The sequence below is a fragment of the Takifugu rubripes genome, chromosome 3 (genome assembly GCF_901000725.2).
Source record: "Takifugu rubripes chromosome 3, fTakRub1.2, whole genome shotgun sequence".
Classification (NCBI taxonomy): Eukaryota; Metazoa; Chordata; class Actinopteri; order Tetraodontiformes; family Tetraodontidae; genus Takifugu; species Takifugu rubripes.
The window spans coordinates 12,516,202-12,536,170 of NC_042287.1; the positions used below are offsets into that span (position 1 = coordinate 12,516,202).

General features: G+C 48.8%; 1 protein-coding gene across 4 annotated transcripts; it reads right to left on the bottom strand.

Moving 5' to 3' along the window:
- Window positions 1-5,163: 5,163 nt before the first annotated feature.
- LOC101073584 (dystroglycan-like) lies at window positions 5,164-13,824 on the bottom strand. Of its 4 annotated transcripts, XM_029833632.1 has the most exons (5): window positions 13,503-13,824; window positions 11,592-11,705; window positions 11,354-11,496; window positions 9,864-10,430; window positions 5,164-9,044 (listed from the first exon to the last, which is right to left on the bottom strand). In XM_029833632.1, the coding sequence occupies exons 4-5, from the start codon at window positions 10,284-10,286 to the stop codon at window positions 6,738-6,740; spliced, it is 2,730 nt and encodes a 909-aa protein (XP_029689492.1). In that variant the 5' UTR covers window positions 10,287-10,430; window positions 11,354-11,496; window positions 11,592-11,705; window positions 13,503-13,824; the 3' UTR covers window positions 5,164-6,737. The 4 variants fall into 4 exon arrangements, with proteins under 4 accessions (XP_029689492.1, XP_011600811.2, XP_003963423.3 ...); XM_011602509.2 differs by lacking the exon at window positions 11,592-11,705; XM_003963374.3 differs by lacking the exons at window positions 11,354-11,496; window positions 11,592-11,705.
- Between the last annotated feature and the right edge of the window lie 6,145 nt (window positions 13,825-19,969).

The window sequence follows — 19,969 nt, forward strand, 5'->3', positions numbered from 1 at the left end:
GACTGCGTGACCCTGCTCTGAGCGCGACGCCGTCCTCCTCGTCCTCATCATGTGACATTCACCTCTCCGTGCCGTTGTCTTCCCCATGAGTCCAGGTCTGCCCTTAAAGGCAGCCCTCCCTTATCTTGTCAGAACTCCTGATGCGCTCTTTCACAGACAATTTACTGATGCTGGCTGTAGATTAGCTCTCTTTCATGGCTCCTGGGCCCTGGGCTCTCCCTATCTCTCCATAAATGTCCAATTATCCAACTCCAGCCAGAGTGAAACCTTATCTGCTTCCCGTCAGAAACCATCTGAGGCCCGATTATAACATGGGGCGGATGAAGACAATCCCACTGTTCTTATTCCTTCCCTGCTGCATCTTACACTCAAAAACCTTCTGGTTAGGCTTTTTGTTTAGCCCATCACTTCTCCTTCCTTTGTGTCCTTGCACCAACACGCGCTGTGACACAGATGGTTTTAATTAGTAGCACACTAAACTTGCCACTGGTTAAATATGAATATCAGTTTCACTCCTCCGCTAATTATCCTCAGACTAAGGTGTCTTAGCAGGCGGCTAAAATATTTGTTTCGCCACAAACGCCGCCTTATTCCCCGCCTGAATGAATGACTCTTACATGTGCGCGTGCACGTGCCCACCGCATTATTGCATTTTTAATCAGCAGAAGAGACCAGGCATCATTCGCATCGCATTAGCGTCTCCTGGTATTTATTCATCTCTCTCTCATCGCTGCTCCGGGGGGGCGGCGGGGCGGGTGGAGCGAATACATGTGAAATTTGCTCATTTGGCAGTGGCTGGAGATAGGGATTCTGACAGTACACAATTAGCTCACTCACCTCCTTTATCTTCACTTATCTTAGCTGGGGGGGATTTAGCGCATGTTGACTCCGCTGGAATGACTGTTTGGGCTCACTCCCGTTGTCTTCTTCCCTCCCACGCCTCTGATATCCAAACTTCTAATTCCGGCTTTGTCCCCAGTTAATGATTATTTGACAATTACATATCTGACTTCAGAGATTTGTGTGACTGCGGCGTGATGGAGACAGCTGAGCACGACAAATGCTATTCACAAGCTGCACCCCGGTAGGTGCGCTAATCCGGCGCTGGCACTCCCCCCCCCCCCCCCCCCTCCAAATTTCCCGTGGTGAAAATGAAGGGTTTGTGCATTTTCTTCTTCGAGATGCTTGAGACGAAAGTAGCGCTACGCTAACCGGTTCAAACAAAAGCCGGTAGCTTTTAAACCAGGACAGATCATCGGTTTCTTTAACGCCAGGAGACGGAGAAGCGAGGCCTTGAGTTGAAGAAGCATGGCATAAACAATGCGTTTCATCATCCCACACACAACACAGCTATTTCAAAGAAAAGTAAATGCCTAAAGAGAAGTGAAATTCCAAAATGGAAATGGATGATTGGAGCGTGAGCGACATCAAACAGAGATGACATTACAGGGAGAACGCTCCGTCATATATCACTCGTTTGCTTGTTAGATCATGGCAAAAATCAGCCGCCTGCTGTTTGTGCTTTTATTTGGCCTTTTTCTTAAAAGGGATCATAACTCAGGTCCATAAATCCTCCGCGCGAATCCGCCTTTGGAGGCAATGACTTTGGCTCTGGGCACCGTGCAAGGAGTGTGCAGTCGAATGATTATGAATCAATTCAAAAGGTGAATTATGGTCCGACCACGCAAACTACATTGCCGAGGATTGCGTGTCTCATTTTTCAGTGGCTGGTGGAGTGTGGAGCGCTCTCCGTTTGATTAAACTCTACCCAAAGGCTGCATCAATTATGTATCTTCACAATGGAGTTAATGGACTGCAATAACAGTTGAAGATGACTTGACTAAATTTTCACATGACGTGTCAGGCAAAATCTCACTTTGGGTAATGTAAGAGCACCGAGCGACTTGTCTGAGTGATAAAAGATCCGACTCGCTCCTGGGTTATTGAATAAAAACACATTATCTTATGTTACTTTCTGGCCTAATCTGTAAAACATTCTGCTCGGTGACAGATTCTGTCTCCTGTGCCTGGAGTGTGTAACGCACACTGATCCAAGGTCGTTTCATGGTGGCGTTGTTTCATCGACAGAGTGCGATCATCTATCCAGAAGGAACATCTGTGAGAACGTGCAGGAGTAATACCTGGCGCTCGCTCCCGAGACGCTTCAGCACTCGCTGTAACTCCAGTCCTCCGGTCTATGTGGCATCCCACAGGGATCGCTTTTAGTGCCGCTGGATCTAACAAAATTTACCTGATGCTAACGACTCGAGACGTGTACTCGTAATATCCGTAATGGTTAAATCTTAGTGCACAAGTACGACAGCAGACGTGCGTCCTCATAAGTTCACAAGTCCATGCCTGCGTACTTCGTATGGAAACAGCTGCGACCGGCCTTGATTGCTTTAACAAGGACAGCTCTCGTTACATCAGAGCATCAAATAAATAATTAATTGGGACTAAACCAATGTCAGAAATGAGCAGAAGAAGCTACATCAGCACAAGTAAAAGGACAAAAAAGATGAGAGGAACACCGAGGGACCTAAAGCATCGCGCACGCTTCAGATGGTCACCACGATTTGCTGGTTCCGTGTTTTTGACCTTCACATGCAGGCTGCCGTGATCCGCGGCGTACGCTCGGCTCTAGCCGAGCCTTAAAGCTGAAAATGTGCGCGGCTGTGTGCATCTCAACTCAGCTTGCGCTCCTTCCACCTTGTGATCCAGCCTCAGGTAATTCTCCTCTCTGGGGGGGGTCGATCCCATGAGTGGAGCGGCAACAAACAGAAGGGGCCTCGGCATCGCAGCCGCTGACCCATCTGGTCATCGGGTCGGCGGACACCAAAGCTCCGCCGCAGAAACATCCCGTGCTAACATGAGACGGCCTGATCACACGACCCTCGCAAAGATGCAGAAGCGGCCGAGGCGCTTTCATGTTTTATTTTGAGCCGCTGCAGGCCTACGTGTCTTCAGAGAGGAACGTGCCGCACGGTCGACAGAGAACCCGCAGCTACTGTATAATTTACTGCTCAAAAAAAACAAAAAAAAAAACCCACAACAGGTTGATTCAGCTGGGATCTGAGCTAGTCAGCTGGAGGTGGCTTCAGCCTGACACGGCATTAAAGTGATCTCTGTGTTTCCGCGCCCCTCCGCACGCTCACACTCACGGTAAAATGTTCCCAATGACCCCCGCGTCCGCCCCAGCGAGGGCCCGCTGCCCCACAGCCGCTGCTGTGAGTTGGCTCTTAAAATTCTGCCCACATCATTAACTCCAACGCGAGCAGCCAGCACAAGACAGCCTCTGTCATGTATCCCTCCACCATCACCAATCTAGTTGGCTGATACTCCCCCCCCCCCCTGCCAACACGACATCCCAGCTTTGTCACCCCTCATGGCGAAGAGAAGATGGGGATTTCCATTTCAGCTCTGGGGTGGATCCAATTTATGAGATAAGGAGCAAAATGCAATTAGTCTAAACTCTCCAAGTCTGTCACTGAATTACGGCATCGCGGTAACTTATCTGCCTTCCTAATTAGGAGTGAGGTCAAAAGAGGGAGCTGACACATTCTAATATCAGGGGATAGCCATTAAGCCCCCTGTTCTGATGCAGTGTTTTAATAAAGGAGAAAACATCTGTAGCTTAGGGAGGGTAATGAATGTGTTCATCCCAAATCTATAACACACTCTCCCAATTTCGAGCTGTGTTTACTTCTGCTGGGGGTTAATTGCGCCTCTCAAAGCTGCTGCGGGGGTTGGGAGTCCCACGGTGGGGTGCTACTGCCCCCTATGGGCCGCAGTGAAACCACACTCCGCTTTTCCTGCAGCTTCTGCAGAACATTCTCACCGAGCCGCTGTCCCAGAAAAGAGCTGAAACCCCCAACCGACGGTTAACGAACAAAAGCCTCCTACTTCCTGTTGAGGCCCTGGGCCGCGAAAAACAGGTCGAGTCTGTGGTGCAAACCAGTGAAATTCATTTTCCACAAGATGGCGCTACATCCGCTAACAAAGGGAAACCTTTAAGAATGGTTAACCACATGGAATTTTTCCATCAAGCGTTTGTAATTAAAGCTCATTTCATTTTCTTAGTGTCATATTTCGGATTGAAATACGTGAACACTTGTATGTCTTATAATAATACTGTATTAGCATGTAAGCTAACGGTTGTTTTTATTGTTCTCAGCAATGGACACCATTGCTGCAAAATGTGAAAGGACCAAATGCTGAATATTAAAGCGAATCATTTTTAAAAAAGACTCATTTCCTCTGTGCTCAGAGCAACCATCTGCATATTTCATGAACAGGATGAAAATGAATCGTGTTTTGGAGGCCAAGAAAAAAAAAAATCAATAGTTTCAGGTCTGTCAGAGAATTGTCGTCCATTTGTTGGCTGATGTCCACCTGGTCACGTTTTCCTGTTTCTCTCGGTGCATTCTGAAGCAACATCGTGTGTGATCAGCTTACTCTTTATTTAATCTAAACAGAATTTTGTGCAGCACAAATATCGCTAATCCTCGTGCCTGCGATGGAAGCTTGGTCTGGCATCACAGCCTCGCTAGAAAGGGTCGCGACCCCATCACGCGCACAAACCACCTGCTCTGAGGAGCGTCTGCGACAGCAAACACAAACACAGGAAGTGGCTGTGCAGAAACCCATCCAGCAGTCTCATTTAATTGGGACAGCGGCGTGTTTGTGTTGGTTTCAGATTAATCTGAGAGTGAAAAGCGGTGAAACGTGCAGCCTGGAACTCCGTTTTTTTTCGGGCTCGGTCCATCAAACGGGATCAAGAACCGGATCAGATCCTCCCTCCAGGTTTTCAGTTATACATTTTTCATCACCTAAACTCTTCCTCGTGCATTATTAATGAGCGACGTGGGCTGCTGATGAAGCCAGATCAAAAGGGCCCAAAGTCCAAAGGCACCAGCGCCTCTACGGCTGTCGGATCACTGACGTCTGGGTTATGACACACAATTACTGCAGGTGTGTGCGTGTGTGCGTGGAGGGGGTTAATGTCTCTACTACCAGGGACCGACATCCACCAGAGTTGTGGGGCCATCCTGACCCCCCCACAGGTCGTCACACTCAAGACACGATTGCTGATATTTCTCCATCCAGGTTCAAGAGCACAGAGAGAAAGAGGGTGGAAAAAAGAGCCCAATCTCCGAGGGGTGATCCCATGTGGATACTGTTTATTGCGAGACTGTTGTCGCCACAGCTGGCGGCCCAGTGGACCAGACTGGTGCCGGTAGCGTTGAACCCACCGTCACTTCATCTAATCCCGAAATGAAAAAAAAAAAACCCAAAAAAAACACCATTTTTGAGGCTTTACAAATATTATTACATTTTATTAATATATCTTCATAAAACAAGTTTAGACTGTATCAAAAACTCAGTAAAAACATTAGATTTTAACTTTTTTTTCTTGTAGTGATATCAGATATGAAATGTACATAAATCACATGGTGTGGACGCTTTACTCCCCACCGTACCTTAATTTTTTTTATTTTTTTTTAACTTTTGTAGGAGGGGGGTGATGGGCAGTTCATTTTTTTGTGCCCTTACAAACCATAAAGTTGTTTTTTCTTTTTGTGATTGTGATCATAAATCTAGACATACGATTTAAAAAATAAAAAGATTTCTCGATCTGGCCCGCCCCCCCGACTAGGTATACCGATAAAACACTAACATTATGGAGTTTAATTTCACAGGCACACAATTATATACACCCCCCCCCCCCTCCCCATGCTGCGTCTGAGCCGACAGGCGGAGCATCTCGGTGCAGCTCGACCGACCCTGGCGGAGCGGCGGCCCCCTCTGCTGTGAACCGTAGCATCACCAGACCTTCGTTATTGTTGTGGCAAATCCCTCAAGGTACGCCTTGTGACCACAGACGTCACCTTGGCAACAGTGAAACCTGTGACCTCACAGGATGACCTCTCTCTTTCGCAACTTTGCAAGCCGACATCTGCAGCAGGTGCAATCGTTCTCGGCGCCGCGGCCATGTTGAAGAGCCTTTGTTGTTTTGTTTCCGCTCACCGGACTAGCGCGTAACGTTTCGATTCTGCTGGAGACACATAGTGCAAGGTTTAACAAGAATTTGCATAAGTGCAAGGCTTGCATGTTATTGCCAAGAGGGAGCGAAGCATAGGAGCAAAGAGTCGAGATGGATGCCTTAAAAAAGGGGGGGGAAAAAAACAAATTTGTGTGGAAATAGATTTCCCATGCTTTCATTTTGGCTTTCTTATTACTTTCCCCTCTTGAAATAACAGGTGCAAAATCTTCGTAAACCTAGCGAACGGACAGATAAAAGTGATATTGAACTCATAAAGATTAACATTGTGAGAGCCTCTTGTGAGAGTCTGTTGTCATGGTGACATCTGTTCAAAAGGCCCCATGGGCGTCAGTCTTTCCTGCTTCTTTATTAATTTTCTATACAATAGAAGTAGAACATTGTTTAAGATAAAATTGACTCTTCTTGGCAAAATCAGACAGAAAAAAAAAAAAAAGATGCTAGAAGTCTAAAGCAGATCTGAAGGACAACATAAAGACAGCTGGAAAAACAAACTGTTCTCCCCCCATGTTCCCGGGGCCAGTGGTAGAATTGTACAATACGACATCTTCTCCGTGATGCTCAGATATATGGGATGGCAGCCCGCCCCTCTATAAAGTCAAAGCCACTTCATTGATGTTTTTAACTAGCATCCATACATTGCACCTGCTTTCCAAACTGAAAGCTTCAGCATGTGTTAGGGGGGCACGTAGGGGGGCGGTGACCTGTACGAGGTCATGTTCTTGGGCCGGGAGCCTTTGCTCTCCATAGGGACGGTAAACGGTGGCGGCGGTTGATAGGGAGGGGCGTTGGGGTCGTCGTCGTGGTAAATGGAATACTCCTCTAGTCGATCCTGGTTGAGCAGCGTGCTGTGAGGGCCGGCCATGTTGGGGTACTCTGGAGGGGGGAGCGGGGGCTTTTCCTCTTGAAGGATAAGCGGGATGCTGGAGGACGGAGGCGACTTGGAATCATCCAACTCATCTGCAAATATTATAGGGACCCCTTTCTTGATGAAAGTGGCCTGCTCCTCCATGGTCATCTTGCCCTTGCGCTTCTTGCGGTAGCAGACCATCGCAATGATGCCGGCTATGAGCAGCAGGGCGGCGACCACGATAGCAGGGATCACGGTGTGGAGGTAAACGTCATCGCTGCTCCTGCGGCCCGTCCCAGGCGACGGCGTAGCCGTGGGGAGAACAGTTGCCGGCAGCTCCCCCGGTGGCACAAATGTGTATCTCTGGCATTTGTTAGTGCCTCGAATGGAGATGCTGATGGGCTTGAATTCAGGCTCCATGGCTTTTACGAAGGCCACCTTGGGCGTCCCTCTGGGATCAGAGATCCTGTTGCCGAGAGCCGCGATCTGATCTTTTGGACAGGGACTCTGCACAAGACTGTTGTTGGTCCACTCGACCACAATGGAGCCGCTGGTTATGTTCCTCAGGGTGACCGAACTGCTGTTGCGATCGCCCACAGCATAAGCTAATTTTTTGGTCAGGAGGATCTTCTTCTGGACGTCGTCGCTTAGACTTTTCACGTCGCCGTGAAAACGTGCGGTGAAAACAGCCGCGGGTTTGTCATTATTAGACCAGCGGTTGACCTGCACTTCGAAGGCGTCTATGATACTCCTCCCGCCTTTATCGGTGGCCAGCATGAAGTACATGTGCTTCCCCTCGTGGTGCTCCTCCGGGAGGCCGTACAAGAGCTGGATGGTGCTGTTGAACTGGATCCATGAAGTGTCGCTCACAGGTTCTTTGGGGGTCTTTTTCAAAGTCAAACGCAGCTTATCGGTAGTGCCGTCCTCCTTATCAAAGAAGGTATCGGGAGGGATCTTGACCTCAAAGTACGTGCCAACCCAGGCGTTCACCTGATCGATGGCGTTGCGGATCTCTGGGTTTTGGTTGACGTCTGTAGGTAAAGACACGGTAGTGGTGCGTTTGGGTGGTTTGGGGGTTGTAGATTTAGGTTCTCGGGGAGCTGGGGTGGACGATTTGGGCTTTTTGGGTTTCCTTGTGACAGAAGGTCTGGGTTTTTTGGTGGTTCCTGGAGGGGTTGGTACAGCAGTGGCCTCCACAAATGTAGGGCGGGTCATGGTGGGCTGGATAGGGATGATGCTCGTGGTTCCGAGGACTCTCGTAGGCTGAGGAGGTCCAGATACTGGGGTGTGGGCTATCTGATCTCTGACCTTCAAAGTGGGCTTCACTGGAAGAGGTAAAGGGCCACGGACAGGAGGAGCCGAGTTATCCGTCGCTGGGGCGATTGAGGGTGAAGTAGGGGTAGGAATAACGCGTACAGGGGGTTCTGGGTGGGAAGTTGGCGGGAGCAGGGAGGGGATGGGAGTGGGAGTGTTATACAACTGTCTCCTGACCCGTTTCACCCCGTGGACCTTTTTGTTGACAATGTGCCAGCCAACCACGGGATACCCCAACATGGACGACATGATCCCATCCTTGGCAGAGAACTGGACGCTGCTTATGTCAGGGACGCTGCCCTGGTCGAGGGCACATCCGAGTCTCCAGGACAGGAGGGCCCCGTTTTCCACCACCTTCTTAGCGTTCCCTGGACCAGCCATGAAGGCCGACATGTCGAACAGGCGGTTGTTGACGACGGGGACCACCCTCATGTGCTCCAGGGGCATGTGGGAGAATGTTCTCATATTGCTCAGTAAGCCGACCCTCTGTTCGGCCACCATCTTTGTCAGGTCAGCATCCAGGATGACGGTGAGGACAGTGACGGGCACGTCGGGGCTACAGGTGAACGCTTGAGGGGCGCCGCCGTCAGCGTGCAGCGTGAGCAGGGCTGGCTCGTCCCCTCTGTCCTCCGAATACACTTCCACAGAGAAGACGGTGCCAGGTAACGCGTGGTTACCAGTCTGTTCAGTCGTCTTCTCTCCAGACACCAAGATATGGTACACACCTTTATCCTGCTCCAGCGCTAACCCTCTGAGAGAGCAGGATTCTTTATCCCAGTATAGCCAGGGGGGTAAAGTCTCCTTCCCCATCTCGGTGAGCTACAGAAGAAAGGGAAAAGCATTACTGGTTTATACTTGAGGGATGGTTCTGAGATGCAGGTTATAAAAATATTTCATTACTGATTCGCTTGAAAAATGGAAGTGGCTGGAATGAAAGTTTCATCTCCCGGAGGAATTAAAAACCAAAGTAAATAACCGTTAAAAACGCAATCGTCACGTTAGTCATATAAATAAATAAAGAAATGAAGAGCCCACACCGACGCCGCTCTCCCTGCCTCCCAGATCACGCCCACTTCCATTTTCCATTCAGTTTATCCAATCTTGCCACACATGAACAGGAAGCGGAGCCACCATTCAGTCGGCCTGTGAGTCAGCACCATTCATTTGGTGCTTTCACTCCATGACAGGATGTCATTTTATATCACTACTTGATCGTAATGAGGCACACGCGGCTTCAATCAGCACCTACCATCGCTTGAAATGGAGGGATAAACATTGTGCTGCCTTTACAATGGCGGGGAAGAAAATTGGTTCACTCTGCTATTAAAAGCTCACTGAACATAAAAATGTGGAAAGCAAAAAAGGTAGTGAATGCTTGTGACTTTATTCAAATGGGGAAGTGACGCCCCCCACCCCCCTTTATTATAAGTCTTTTTTCCTGAAAACATTACCTTTAAGTTATGTTAAACACAGTCAATTATCCAACTCAATGCTCCTGCTCAGGGTCAAGAAGCCATCGATTATTTATGAGGCAACGGCGCATCAATGCTTTGCATCGACGTCTTTAAATTGCAGTTTAACGATGTCAAAGCCTTTAAATTGATGCTTTTCTGTGTGTGTGTTCTTCCGTGTACTCACAGAGACGTCACAGCTGGCGTTGGTGGGTCCTGATGGAATCCTCAGCTGAAACGCTTGGCCCACGAGGGCCGAGGAGTCGGGAACGCCGCCGTGCACCGCGCCGGTCTTCGCGGGGCGGTCTGGGAGGGCTGCGGAAGGTCCTTCTCCCACCGAAGCTGCTGCAGCGTGGAGCCCCGACAGCACGGAGGACTGCATGGAAGCCTCCAGCTCCACAGATATCATCTCCACCAGCGTCTCCTCCTGTTCTGAAGCGGCGCCTGGCACCATGGCGACCAGAAGCCCGATCAGCAGAGGGACCGTCCTGCGTAAACGGAGTCCTCTCCTCCCAGAATCCCCCCGGTTCACGGCTCGGAGTTCGTCGTGCATAGCAACAGGACTGTGGGCTGCCCAACCGACGTCTGGGAACAACTTAGGGGGCCTCATGCACCAGAGTCAGTGTGATGATATGCTTGTGGGTCAGATTTCCTACTCGCTGGCAATGCTCGCAGATGCAGCGCGTTGTCTTTGTTGTCCTCTGTGATCCATGAAGGGATCCTTGGCAGCCTGTTAGACGCTCATGACGGCCAGCTGCATAGGCGAGACAAAACACACAAGAACACAAAAACAGACGGGGACAAAAAGTCAGGCAGCGAGTACAAACATGAACGTTGCATCACGTTTCAGTGGGAAATGGCAACGCTAATGCAATGTAAAGTAAATAAGAAAATCATGTATGTGCCAAGGAAAATGCAGCAGACGGCGGGCGGGCGGACGGACGGACGGACACGCCCGTTGATATGAGGCTGAGATTGAGCGCTTCCATTTTCAAAGTTAAACACTATACAAAGAGTCTGCGAGGTCACTTCAATTTGTCGCCCATCTTCCCTCATCTGTCCTGGCATTTTCTAGAATAGCATTTCGCACAAGACGCCTCACATTTTCATGGTTTGTAAGATTTAATCAGGTGCCTCAGGGTTGAATAAGAGTCTCCATTGTGCCGCTAAAGCCCAACCAAAACCTGTAGCACTCAGAAACAGGCACGGGCGGGAGGGAGGGGAGGAGGGGGTGTCATCCAGTTGCCTTGAATCCTAATGCCCCAACGATATGAGACTCTGACGTCAAACTGACAAATGTACTGCTGGACGGCCCTAAAAAGCCTCAGGGAGAAACCTAAACCAAAACAGGGTCTTAATAAACACGTTTCTGCCCCTAAAGTTGTTGTTTTGCTCTTTTTTTCCCCATCACCATGGCGGTAATTCTCAAAATAATGAGTTTTTATGTTAATGTCTGATGTTGCCACAAAGTTGTGGATAAGAGCCGATTAGGCAACGGAGGAGTGGCGGCGTTCCGCACTGCTGGAACCAAACAGGAGCGCCTCCAAAGATCCCAAATTAAAACAATGACATTGGTTTGACGTGATGTTGCATAAAGACCGCCTGTGTCTGAAAGATGCCGTGAGTGGTCTTGTAGTTAAAATTATCCACGAGCTCATGAATCAATGAAGAACTCACCATTAACTTGCTGGGTTCCTATTACCAAGAACTACTTTGTTCCTCATGATGTTAATGCAGTCCATCTTCTGCTTTACTTCCTTTTACAATAGCAGCCCACACTGTTCCATCTGCTCTCATACTCCAGGACGAAGAAACCAGCTCTGCTGGGGCACAGCCAGTACCAGTGAGGCATGCCAAATCTTTTTTTTTATTTTAAAAATGTATGTTATAGGACCAAACCCACATTTCTCCCTACCTCATCAGAAACTAGTCTCTCACCCACCCCATCGCCTGGGTTCAGACGTGGAGCTTATCTGCAGCTTTGGCTACTGAGTCAGAAAGTTGGATTCCCCACCTCTTCCGCCACCTTCTTTTATTATTCAAGAATAAAAGATGAGTCTTATACAGCCTGTGATGCATCAGGCGAGGATAAACACAAACGCCTTGCTCCCACCTTGCGTAAATATGTAAAAACAAGGTTCGACATGAAAATAGATTTGCCCGTCAGCTTAATTTATTCAAACTCAGCATTGCACAACACCTCGGGCTGTTGCCACACACATGCAGCTGAGGAAAAAAAAATAAAAACACAAGTATTGCCACGAGTTCTCCGTAACATGGCCTGCAATTGATCACATTTCCTGTTAAAACCCAGGCTCATTAAGGATCCTGAGGAGCGTAAACGCTGATTTGCAGCTTCTGCCGCCTGAACGAGCAAGCTGGATAGGGAAGGTGTTGGAGACGAGCTGTGACGGTGCAGTAACGGTAGAAAATCCCGATCCAACATTCACCTAAACAGCAACCGAAACGGCGCTTTCTCAGCGACTGGTGTCCTGAGTGATTCCTGACACGTCTCGGTGAAGGGGGGGGGGGGCATCAACCACTCAGATACCCACCCTACAGTTGGTGGTTTAAACATGGAAACCTCAAAAATAATTAGTGCTGTGATGCACAGCGGCACTCGGGGCCAATTGAATTGACGTAGCAGCACATCCAGCAGCCTCCACAGAGTGCATGAGGTGAATAACAAACATTAACCACAAGACAAGCTGGCTTTTAACTGGATGTTTCCCTTGCGTTGCCCTCTACACTCGGGAGAAAGACGCCGGAGCAGCCTGGGCTGAGTTTAGGACGAACCGGGCACCCGGACGCCAGAATAACCCGAGTTATAGGCAGAGTTCTGCGCGCAGAGCAAAGCAGCCGAACCCAATTCGATTCAAATCTGTGTTTTGGGTTAACCCTCTTGCGCTTTCATGGTTTCAGACTGCAACATGTGCAAATACATAGGGTTACAAATACAGCAGATAAGCTACTGGCGACGCTGCAACGTTAGAGCCCATTTTGGGGAACAAACGCAAAATAAAATAAAAAAATAATAAAATAAATCCGTGTTATTTTTGCATTGGGAAAAGAATGTAACCAGGCAACGCTGCTTTAGAATAACTCAGATAGTACATCATAAACATATGATTTACGTGTGTTTAAAGTTTAAAAGTGGACACCAAATGGCTTCCCGGTGTGTATATGAGGAGATTTGCCCCCTCGCTGCTGTTTTCCTGCTAACTCAGGCTAACTAGGTTAAGCTACCGGGCCCTATCCACGTTTAGCCAAATTGGAACGCGCAAACGAGGCCTTTTAAGAGATAACGCCGCCTGTAACCCTCAACCTTGATGGATGATTTCAGGAGCTCGCAGAAAATGCGCTCAGCAATGGGAGAATTACGCTTTAAAGCTGTAAATCCATTAAGTGGCTGCAAGCACCGTCCGACTCCTCCACGTCGCTAATGCAGAGGTGCACCTGCTCCATTGTGGGAGGAAGGAGGCAGCGAGCTGCTGCTGCTGGAGCATCCGTGAAACAACGGCTCCTCTGGGTCCAGCCGCTTCCTTATCACTCACCTTGCTCCCATCACCTATTTAGGAGACACATCTTATTCGTTTTTAATCGCCGAGCACCTAAGTCGAATTACACCGACTGGGCAAGGCAGCAGCCACCGAACGCGGCTACCCATCAAGTTAGCAGCAATCTCGCATAAAAATCGCCAGGTTTTCTCTACGGCTCGGCCCCGACTCATTGTTTAAAACACCCCGAATGAGACGAGACGGCCGGGGTGCTGTTCTGGGTGGCGGCTCCGGCGAGAACGCGAAGCAAACACGGGACTCAAACTGACCTTGTTAGCGGGCTAACGTTAGCTCTCGCCCCGCCGATGTCCGCGCTTCTCTCCGGTGATCGCCGCGGAGTCTCCCAAAAAAATGCCATCAAACGTGCGACTCCCCCTTCAACATCGCACCGGCGGGTGTCTAACATGCGGGAGCGAGCGGGATCCGAGCAGACTCCGTCTCTCCGATTCGCCTCGGCCACAGACACTTGGCTGTGATTATGTCAATCGCAACCCCTCCCTGGCTGCTCCGTCCTCAGGTCTGGCTTTACAGGTTTAGGGAGGCCGATCCGTGTGTGCGTGTGCGTGTGTGTGCGCGCGTGCTGGTGCGACTCCGCCTCCGCTTTGTTTGAACACATGCAGGTGAAAAGATCCTAGAGAGGACCAGGGGGGAGGACGGTTGAGGTCTGGTTTAAGTGTCAAGAATCGAGGATGGAATTAGGGCGAGGTGGCGAGGACACACACGGCAAGAATAACAAATCAAGCGGAACGGGGTGGTTCAATAATCGGACGGGAATTGAAGTTCTGTAGAGGGAAAGGGTACAGTAGTGATCTGCTCAAGGACTGCCTTTGTTCCTCAGAACCTAAGATTAGGCAGCAGCTGTTGAAGGAATAAAAGATCAAGACACGAGGAAAAAAGATGAAAAAGAACAGAGTTGATAAAAAATAAAAACCCACAGCTGCCAAGGCTGCATTAGGTCCACACCAGTTTGATCAACTATGTTGTCAATAAAGCTTTAATAGCCAACAGCTTTTATAACATTTGAAAACAAACCAAAAACTAAAATCCCCCTGATGGTGGAATATATGGTACAATGTATAGGATGATGACATTGATCCATTTGGGGTTTATTGAACAGCTTAAAAGAAAAACTTTTTTTAAAGCGATAAATCTGGCTTTGATTTAAGTGGAAAGGAAAGATGAATCCATTTAATCATGAAATGATCTAGAATAGATCATCGATTACCAGAGGAAAGTCAGCGATAATAGAATTAGATTGGACGATAATGTAGCAAACATGCTCACAGAGGTGGACTGTGGCCAAAATATGTTTGTGTGTTTGGGCAGAAACGAAGGATCCGGTGGGATCCAGTTACAGTTCAGTCAAAATAAGGGAGCGAGGAGGTCAAAACAGGAGCTGTTTTCCCTGCGTTTGAGAATTCACACACAGAATCGGCAACAGCCTTCATAGATTCTTAACATGAGCTTCGCTAGCGTTGGATCTTTCCCTCCCGATTGTCCCTGATGGGGCTGTAACGTCAAGTTACCATGACGTTCTGCTCATTGGGTTTAAGGGAGGAAGCACAACGCCACCCCCCAACCCCCCCATAATTAAACAACGGAGGGTATTAGCGGAGCTCTTCCAGTGTGTCGTGATAAGTGCAAAGAAGGTGCTGAAGAAAAATAAGTGTGCAGCTTTCAGAGTAATGAAGAGAACTCATAATGGTGCCAATTTTAACAGCACCTAATTGAATAGAAGGAGGCTGTATAGAGTGTCTCTGGGAGAGGGGGGGGGGGGCAGGACATATTCTGGGTAAATCCCAGTAATCCTACCAATTACAGGCCGGGAAAGATGAGTGGATGTCGTCTGTAAATGACGTGGAATTGCTTCCCTTCGTTAAGGGACAGCAAAGGAACTTCTTGGGAGACGTGAAAGGGGGGGGGGGGGGGTCAAAGGTCATCCCACAATGTTGGATTTAATAGGAGTGGGATGAGAAAATATAGAGAAGTATGGAGTCGGTCCAACTCCGCGTCTTTGTCTCCCTGTGTCCACTAGCTGGCGAGGACGCCGGCTCAGCTTCTAAAGGTTATATTTGTTCTGTGTCCCAATGATTAACAGCTGGGTGAGTCATCGTCTGCTCACGCCGCTGAGCAACGCTGTCGGTGTTATAGCGACAACACGGCCGCGTGGCTCGTCGATGTATTGATTTTCGCATTAGCGCTCGTGAAAACCGAACTTGAGGCGATGCAAATGTCAGCGGGCTAGTTTTATGGAGGAGGAGGAGGCCTTCAAAGTGTGTGTGTGTGTGTGTGTGTGTGTGTGTGTGTGTGGGTGTGGGTGTGTGTGTGGGGGGGTGTGGGGGGGTTATCGGCCGAACCGCGCGGCCCCCTCTGAAGGGGCATGTTAAATCTCAGAGAAACCCGATTGTATCTGCTAGCGACGCAAAGTTCAAGGCTGAGCCGCTGTGGGCTGGGGTGAGTTCACCGTTCTGCCCTGCGAAACACAATGTCGCCCTGACATTTCTCAGAGTTCAGGCTTCCGTTGCCGTGGTTTTTTTTAGAAGCTTTACCTGCTCAGTAACGATGGAACCGATTCACTGAGATTACTTTTATTGCCTTTGACGATTTCCCCCCTTTCAAAATGGAACCAGAAGACGAGTTGACGCGGGGATTTTATGGGGAGCGTGAGGAAGAGACGAGGACAGACGGGCAGGCGTTAATGAGGAGGAGGCCAGAAAAGAGAACGAAGAACGAAGGGAAACGGGCGCAGACGTGATCACGGGGATTGCGTAAAACGTGCGGAAACGGGCGTTCTGATCGTTTCTTGTGTTGTTTGTGTGATGTATGCGGTGTCGTTTATGCGATGACATCATCAGCATCATCATCATCATCAACCGCGTGAGCCTGAAGTGCGTCAATCATCCGAAATGTAAAGAAACCTGCGCCCATGATGGCAAAGAGCCCCCAGATTCTGTTAACAACGTAAAAAACACACAAATTAGTGACAGATTGTGAGAGATTAAAGAGAAAGTCTCCAAATTCCGACTCTACTTTCCCCCATTTTGTGTGTGTGTGTGTGTGTGTGTGTGTGTGTGTGTGTGTGTGTGTGTGTGTGTGGGTGGGTGCTTGGGGATCACGGAAGCGTCACCCGGCTTCCGCTTTGCCAAAACACGTGTGCAGAACAACACCTGCAGGCCCGCCAGACCGTGATCGCCCCCCCAGGCTCTCGTGTGACGGCGCGTATCAGTCCGACTCCCGATGTGCGCACACAGACCGAGAAAAAGAGCGGATTACGAATCAGCTGACTCTCCACATTTTCTTCCAAGTGACTTATTAGAAGGGTTATGCTGAGCGGACCGTTGGACCACTGTGGGGTGGGGGGTGGGGGCTAAGTAGTGAGACGCTCAATGGAGCCAATCTTCCTGCCTTCACAGTGGAAGATTGCTTTAAACAGTTTCTCTAAGCTTCAGTCAATAATGAAAAAACTCAGCTTTTTGTGATATATTATGCTAACAGACTTTCTTTTTAGCCAATTTCACATGCGAACTAGTTTGACATGAAAAGCCAAGTGCTAATTTTTATAAGGATCTCTTAAAAGAATTGGTATGTTTTATCTGCCAGGAGAGGAATTTTGTGCTCTGGCTGTCACGTTCTAAAGACAGATGAGCCCACTTCATTACGAAGCACAAACATAGCCGCCCGTGCTAATGGAAGCCTGATAAAACTCATCTGATGCCCTCTGTGACTTAGATAATAGCCTTGCGATCACTGACAAGCAATCATAATTCTGACACAAACACATCAAGGCGTCATCAGCAGATGGAGAAATCTCCCTGTCCGCAGGGTGACCCTGATAAGGAGCAGAACTCAAATCTCTCCCAATAGCCAAAAAATGCATCTTGCGGCTCCCCGGCAGCAGCCTGAAATAGCCTTAGCCTAATCCATCAAGGCACTAATCTGATTCTTCAGCCAAGTTTGAGTCCTTGGAAAGCATTTGCACATTATAATAATGACACCACATTTAAGCTAGCAATCCTTTATCCCTTTTCGGAGCAGCACATTAGCGTGACTGTTCACCACTTACACCGCAGCTATGTATTCAGCGTCTTTCACCTTATCATTGATTCTGAAACATGACATTGTGGCATAACTGCTTATGTTAGCCTGACCATGATGGATGCTAACTAAGCTTATGTTTTTAGATTTGAATGCTTTATGCCCTGTTTGAAATTGGCTCTATGAAATAAAATCAATACGCGTTTTCCTACATTCAGCCATTAGCATTCGTGTCACAGCCTCACAGCTCAGTTTCACGTAGATACATCTTTTCTCCAGGTAAACATACCCTCTGTGTGGCCCACATATTTGTATGAGTCAGGCCCGTGCACGACGTGACAAGCATGTTGAGTGTAATCTGAGTCCGTCCTCTCCTGTTACTGCTCTGGCCAAGATAAACAGCACCTTCCCGTGATTTTCTGCTCTCAATGGGATAAGAGATTTATGGACTGGTAAGTAACCTGTAAGGCCTCAGGAATGTGCTCCAATTTCATCCATTGGACCTGACGTTGAGTGGCACTCCCACCTAGCCTGGACGGCACCTTAATTTGGCCGAGCGCGCATGGGCCGCCTAGCATTCGGTGCACTATTGGGTTGAAATGGACAGGAACGACAGGGACACTACATTGGGCCCCAGGGGTACGCCTGATTGCATCTATCAATCCCGGCTGGAGGGAGAATATGAGCTAGATCGCCTCACAACTAAGCAGGATGTTTTTTGGCCAGCCATGCTAGCTAGCTTGTCCCTCAGTGAGAAGCAACAGAGAGGAATCACAGGCACACAGGTGACGTGTGGGTGCAAAATTCATTCTTTTTTTCTTTTTTTTGGGTGGGGGAGGGGGTATCGGAGGTGGAAGAGTACCGCTCACATTAAAGGAGAAGTAATGGCAGCATCTGAAGATGCCTATTATGTGGACCCACATATCCGCCCACAGCGTGGTCCAAGGCCGTCCGCTTCGCTCTGGCACAGGGACGCTGCGATCCAGCCGAGCTCGGTGCAGACAGCGCGTTGTTCCAGCCAAAGTCCTATTATCCAAATCTGTCGGCACCGTCTCATTTAGCAGATAAGAGGCTAATCTAGAGGATGGCCAGGAGATAGACCCTCACACACACAGCCTCTCTTGTCGCTCGCCCCCATTCTTCGCATTCCTGGAATGTGTACAGGCGTAACACAGGAAAACAAAGCCTTGAAGACTGTACGCTTTGTCTCCTCTGGTTCGGAAAATGTAAATAAGAGAATGTGGTTTTACAGTTTATCGCAGACAACTTTGTCGAGCGGTTTCTATGGCATTTAGCTGCAAACAGCAGGAGGGTGTGAATATTTAGCTCTGTTAACGAGATGGATACTTGAAATTAAACGTTTCTAGCAAAATGCTCAGCAACAAATCACAAACTGGGGAGCGAGACATGCTAACGCGCTCGCTAACTGTGTGTTGTGGGGCTTGCTTTTGCTCCTTGGTGAGCTTTGTGATTGGAAACATTCAGCCTTCATGGTGGCACATTTTTTCACCGATGAAGACACAACACATGACAAAGTTTGTCCTTTGGCCTCCATAAATATTACAGAGACTCAGATAAAAGAAGCGTATTTTCATCCGCGGTAGCCAAGGTGCAAACTTCCTATTTAAACAGCAACAGGCTATCTTTAGGGAGCTTTATTTGAATCATGGGTCTTGCTTAACTATTGCAGTATTGTGTAATATTTCTGCTCCCCAGCACAGATCTTATTACCTGTTCACGCCCTCCCCCTCACCCGGCGCACCGTCGAGATCAAAAGCTGTTTGAAGCTGCTCATCATTCCGCTACATGAAGCTCAGCGGCTAACCTTGTCTGTAGAGTCACGGGCTTGGAATTAAAAAAGAATTTGTTATTAAGTTGTGAGACGTATCCCGCCGTTTTTGCTTAAAACCCCTTCAAGGGGTTGATAGTTGAGGTTTGTTACCGCGTTCAACGGTAACCGCATTAAACCGGAACTACAAAGGGACAAAGTTTTTCATCTCTAATTACATCATTTTTAAGTTCCCGGTCTCTAAGCGCCTCAGTCAGAACTTCACACGGTGTTCTCCAGATCAAGTTCCTGTCCTCGGGCCTTTTCCAGCCACAACACTGGGATCCATTCCGTCACGGCGCGGCCTAAAATTACACGTATCCACACCTGCGATCCCGCGTTCCTGCTCCAGACATGGCCGGGGGGCGCGCTCCTTCTCACATCTGTTGTGATCTCATCCTCAGCTTTTCAGCAAACAGCAAATTAAGGCCCGCGACCCGGGGGCCCCGGGCAGGGCGTTAATGGCCCCTGAACATTCATCCCGCGGGGCTTCATGCCAGCGAGCTGGAGAGGAGACCTGCATCGGGTCAGAACACAACTTACAGACGCTGCCATCGATCATACCGGCACAGTTACAGCGCGGAGGGCCTTAAAGACTGGTGAGGACGAGAACGTTCCGTCTGTAAGTGCTGTTTGGAAGCTGCCATCAGGAGACGTCACCTTAAAGATCTCCAGAAGGTGGAGTCATTTAAGGTGGAATTGCTGTGTTCTGCCATCCAACACTCCTAATCTCCCTTTTCCACGTTAAAGTTGCGCTTTTATCGCAGCCAAGGCAACATATGTGATGTTTATCTGTGTCAGCGCGGCAGCATGGAGACAATCTTCATCCGGTCTTTTCTCTCTTTCCCATTTGCTGGAGAATCTCCTCCACAG

Excerpts from the sequence above, each read along its gene's own strand:
- LOC101073584 (XM_003963374.3), bottom strand. The coding sequence starts at position 10,286 with ATGAGGCCCCCTAAGTTGTTCCCAGACGTCGGTTGGGCAGCCCACAGT. Across the intron at positions 9,045-9,863 it reads ACGCCAGCTGTGACGTCTCT|CTCACCGAGATGGGGAAGGA; the intron begins GTGAGTACACGG and ends TTTCTTCTGTAG.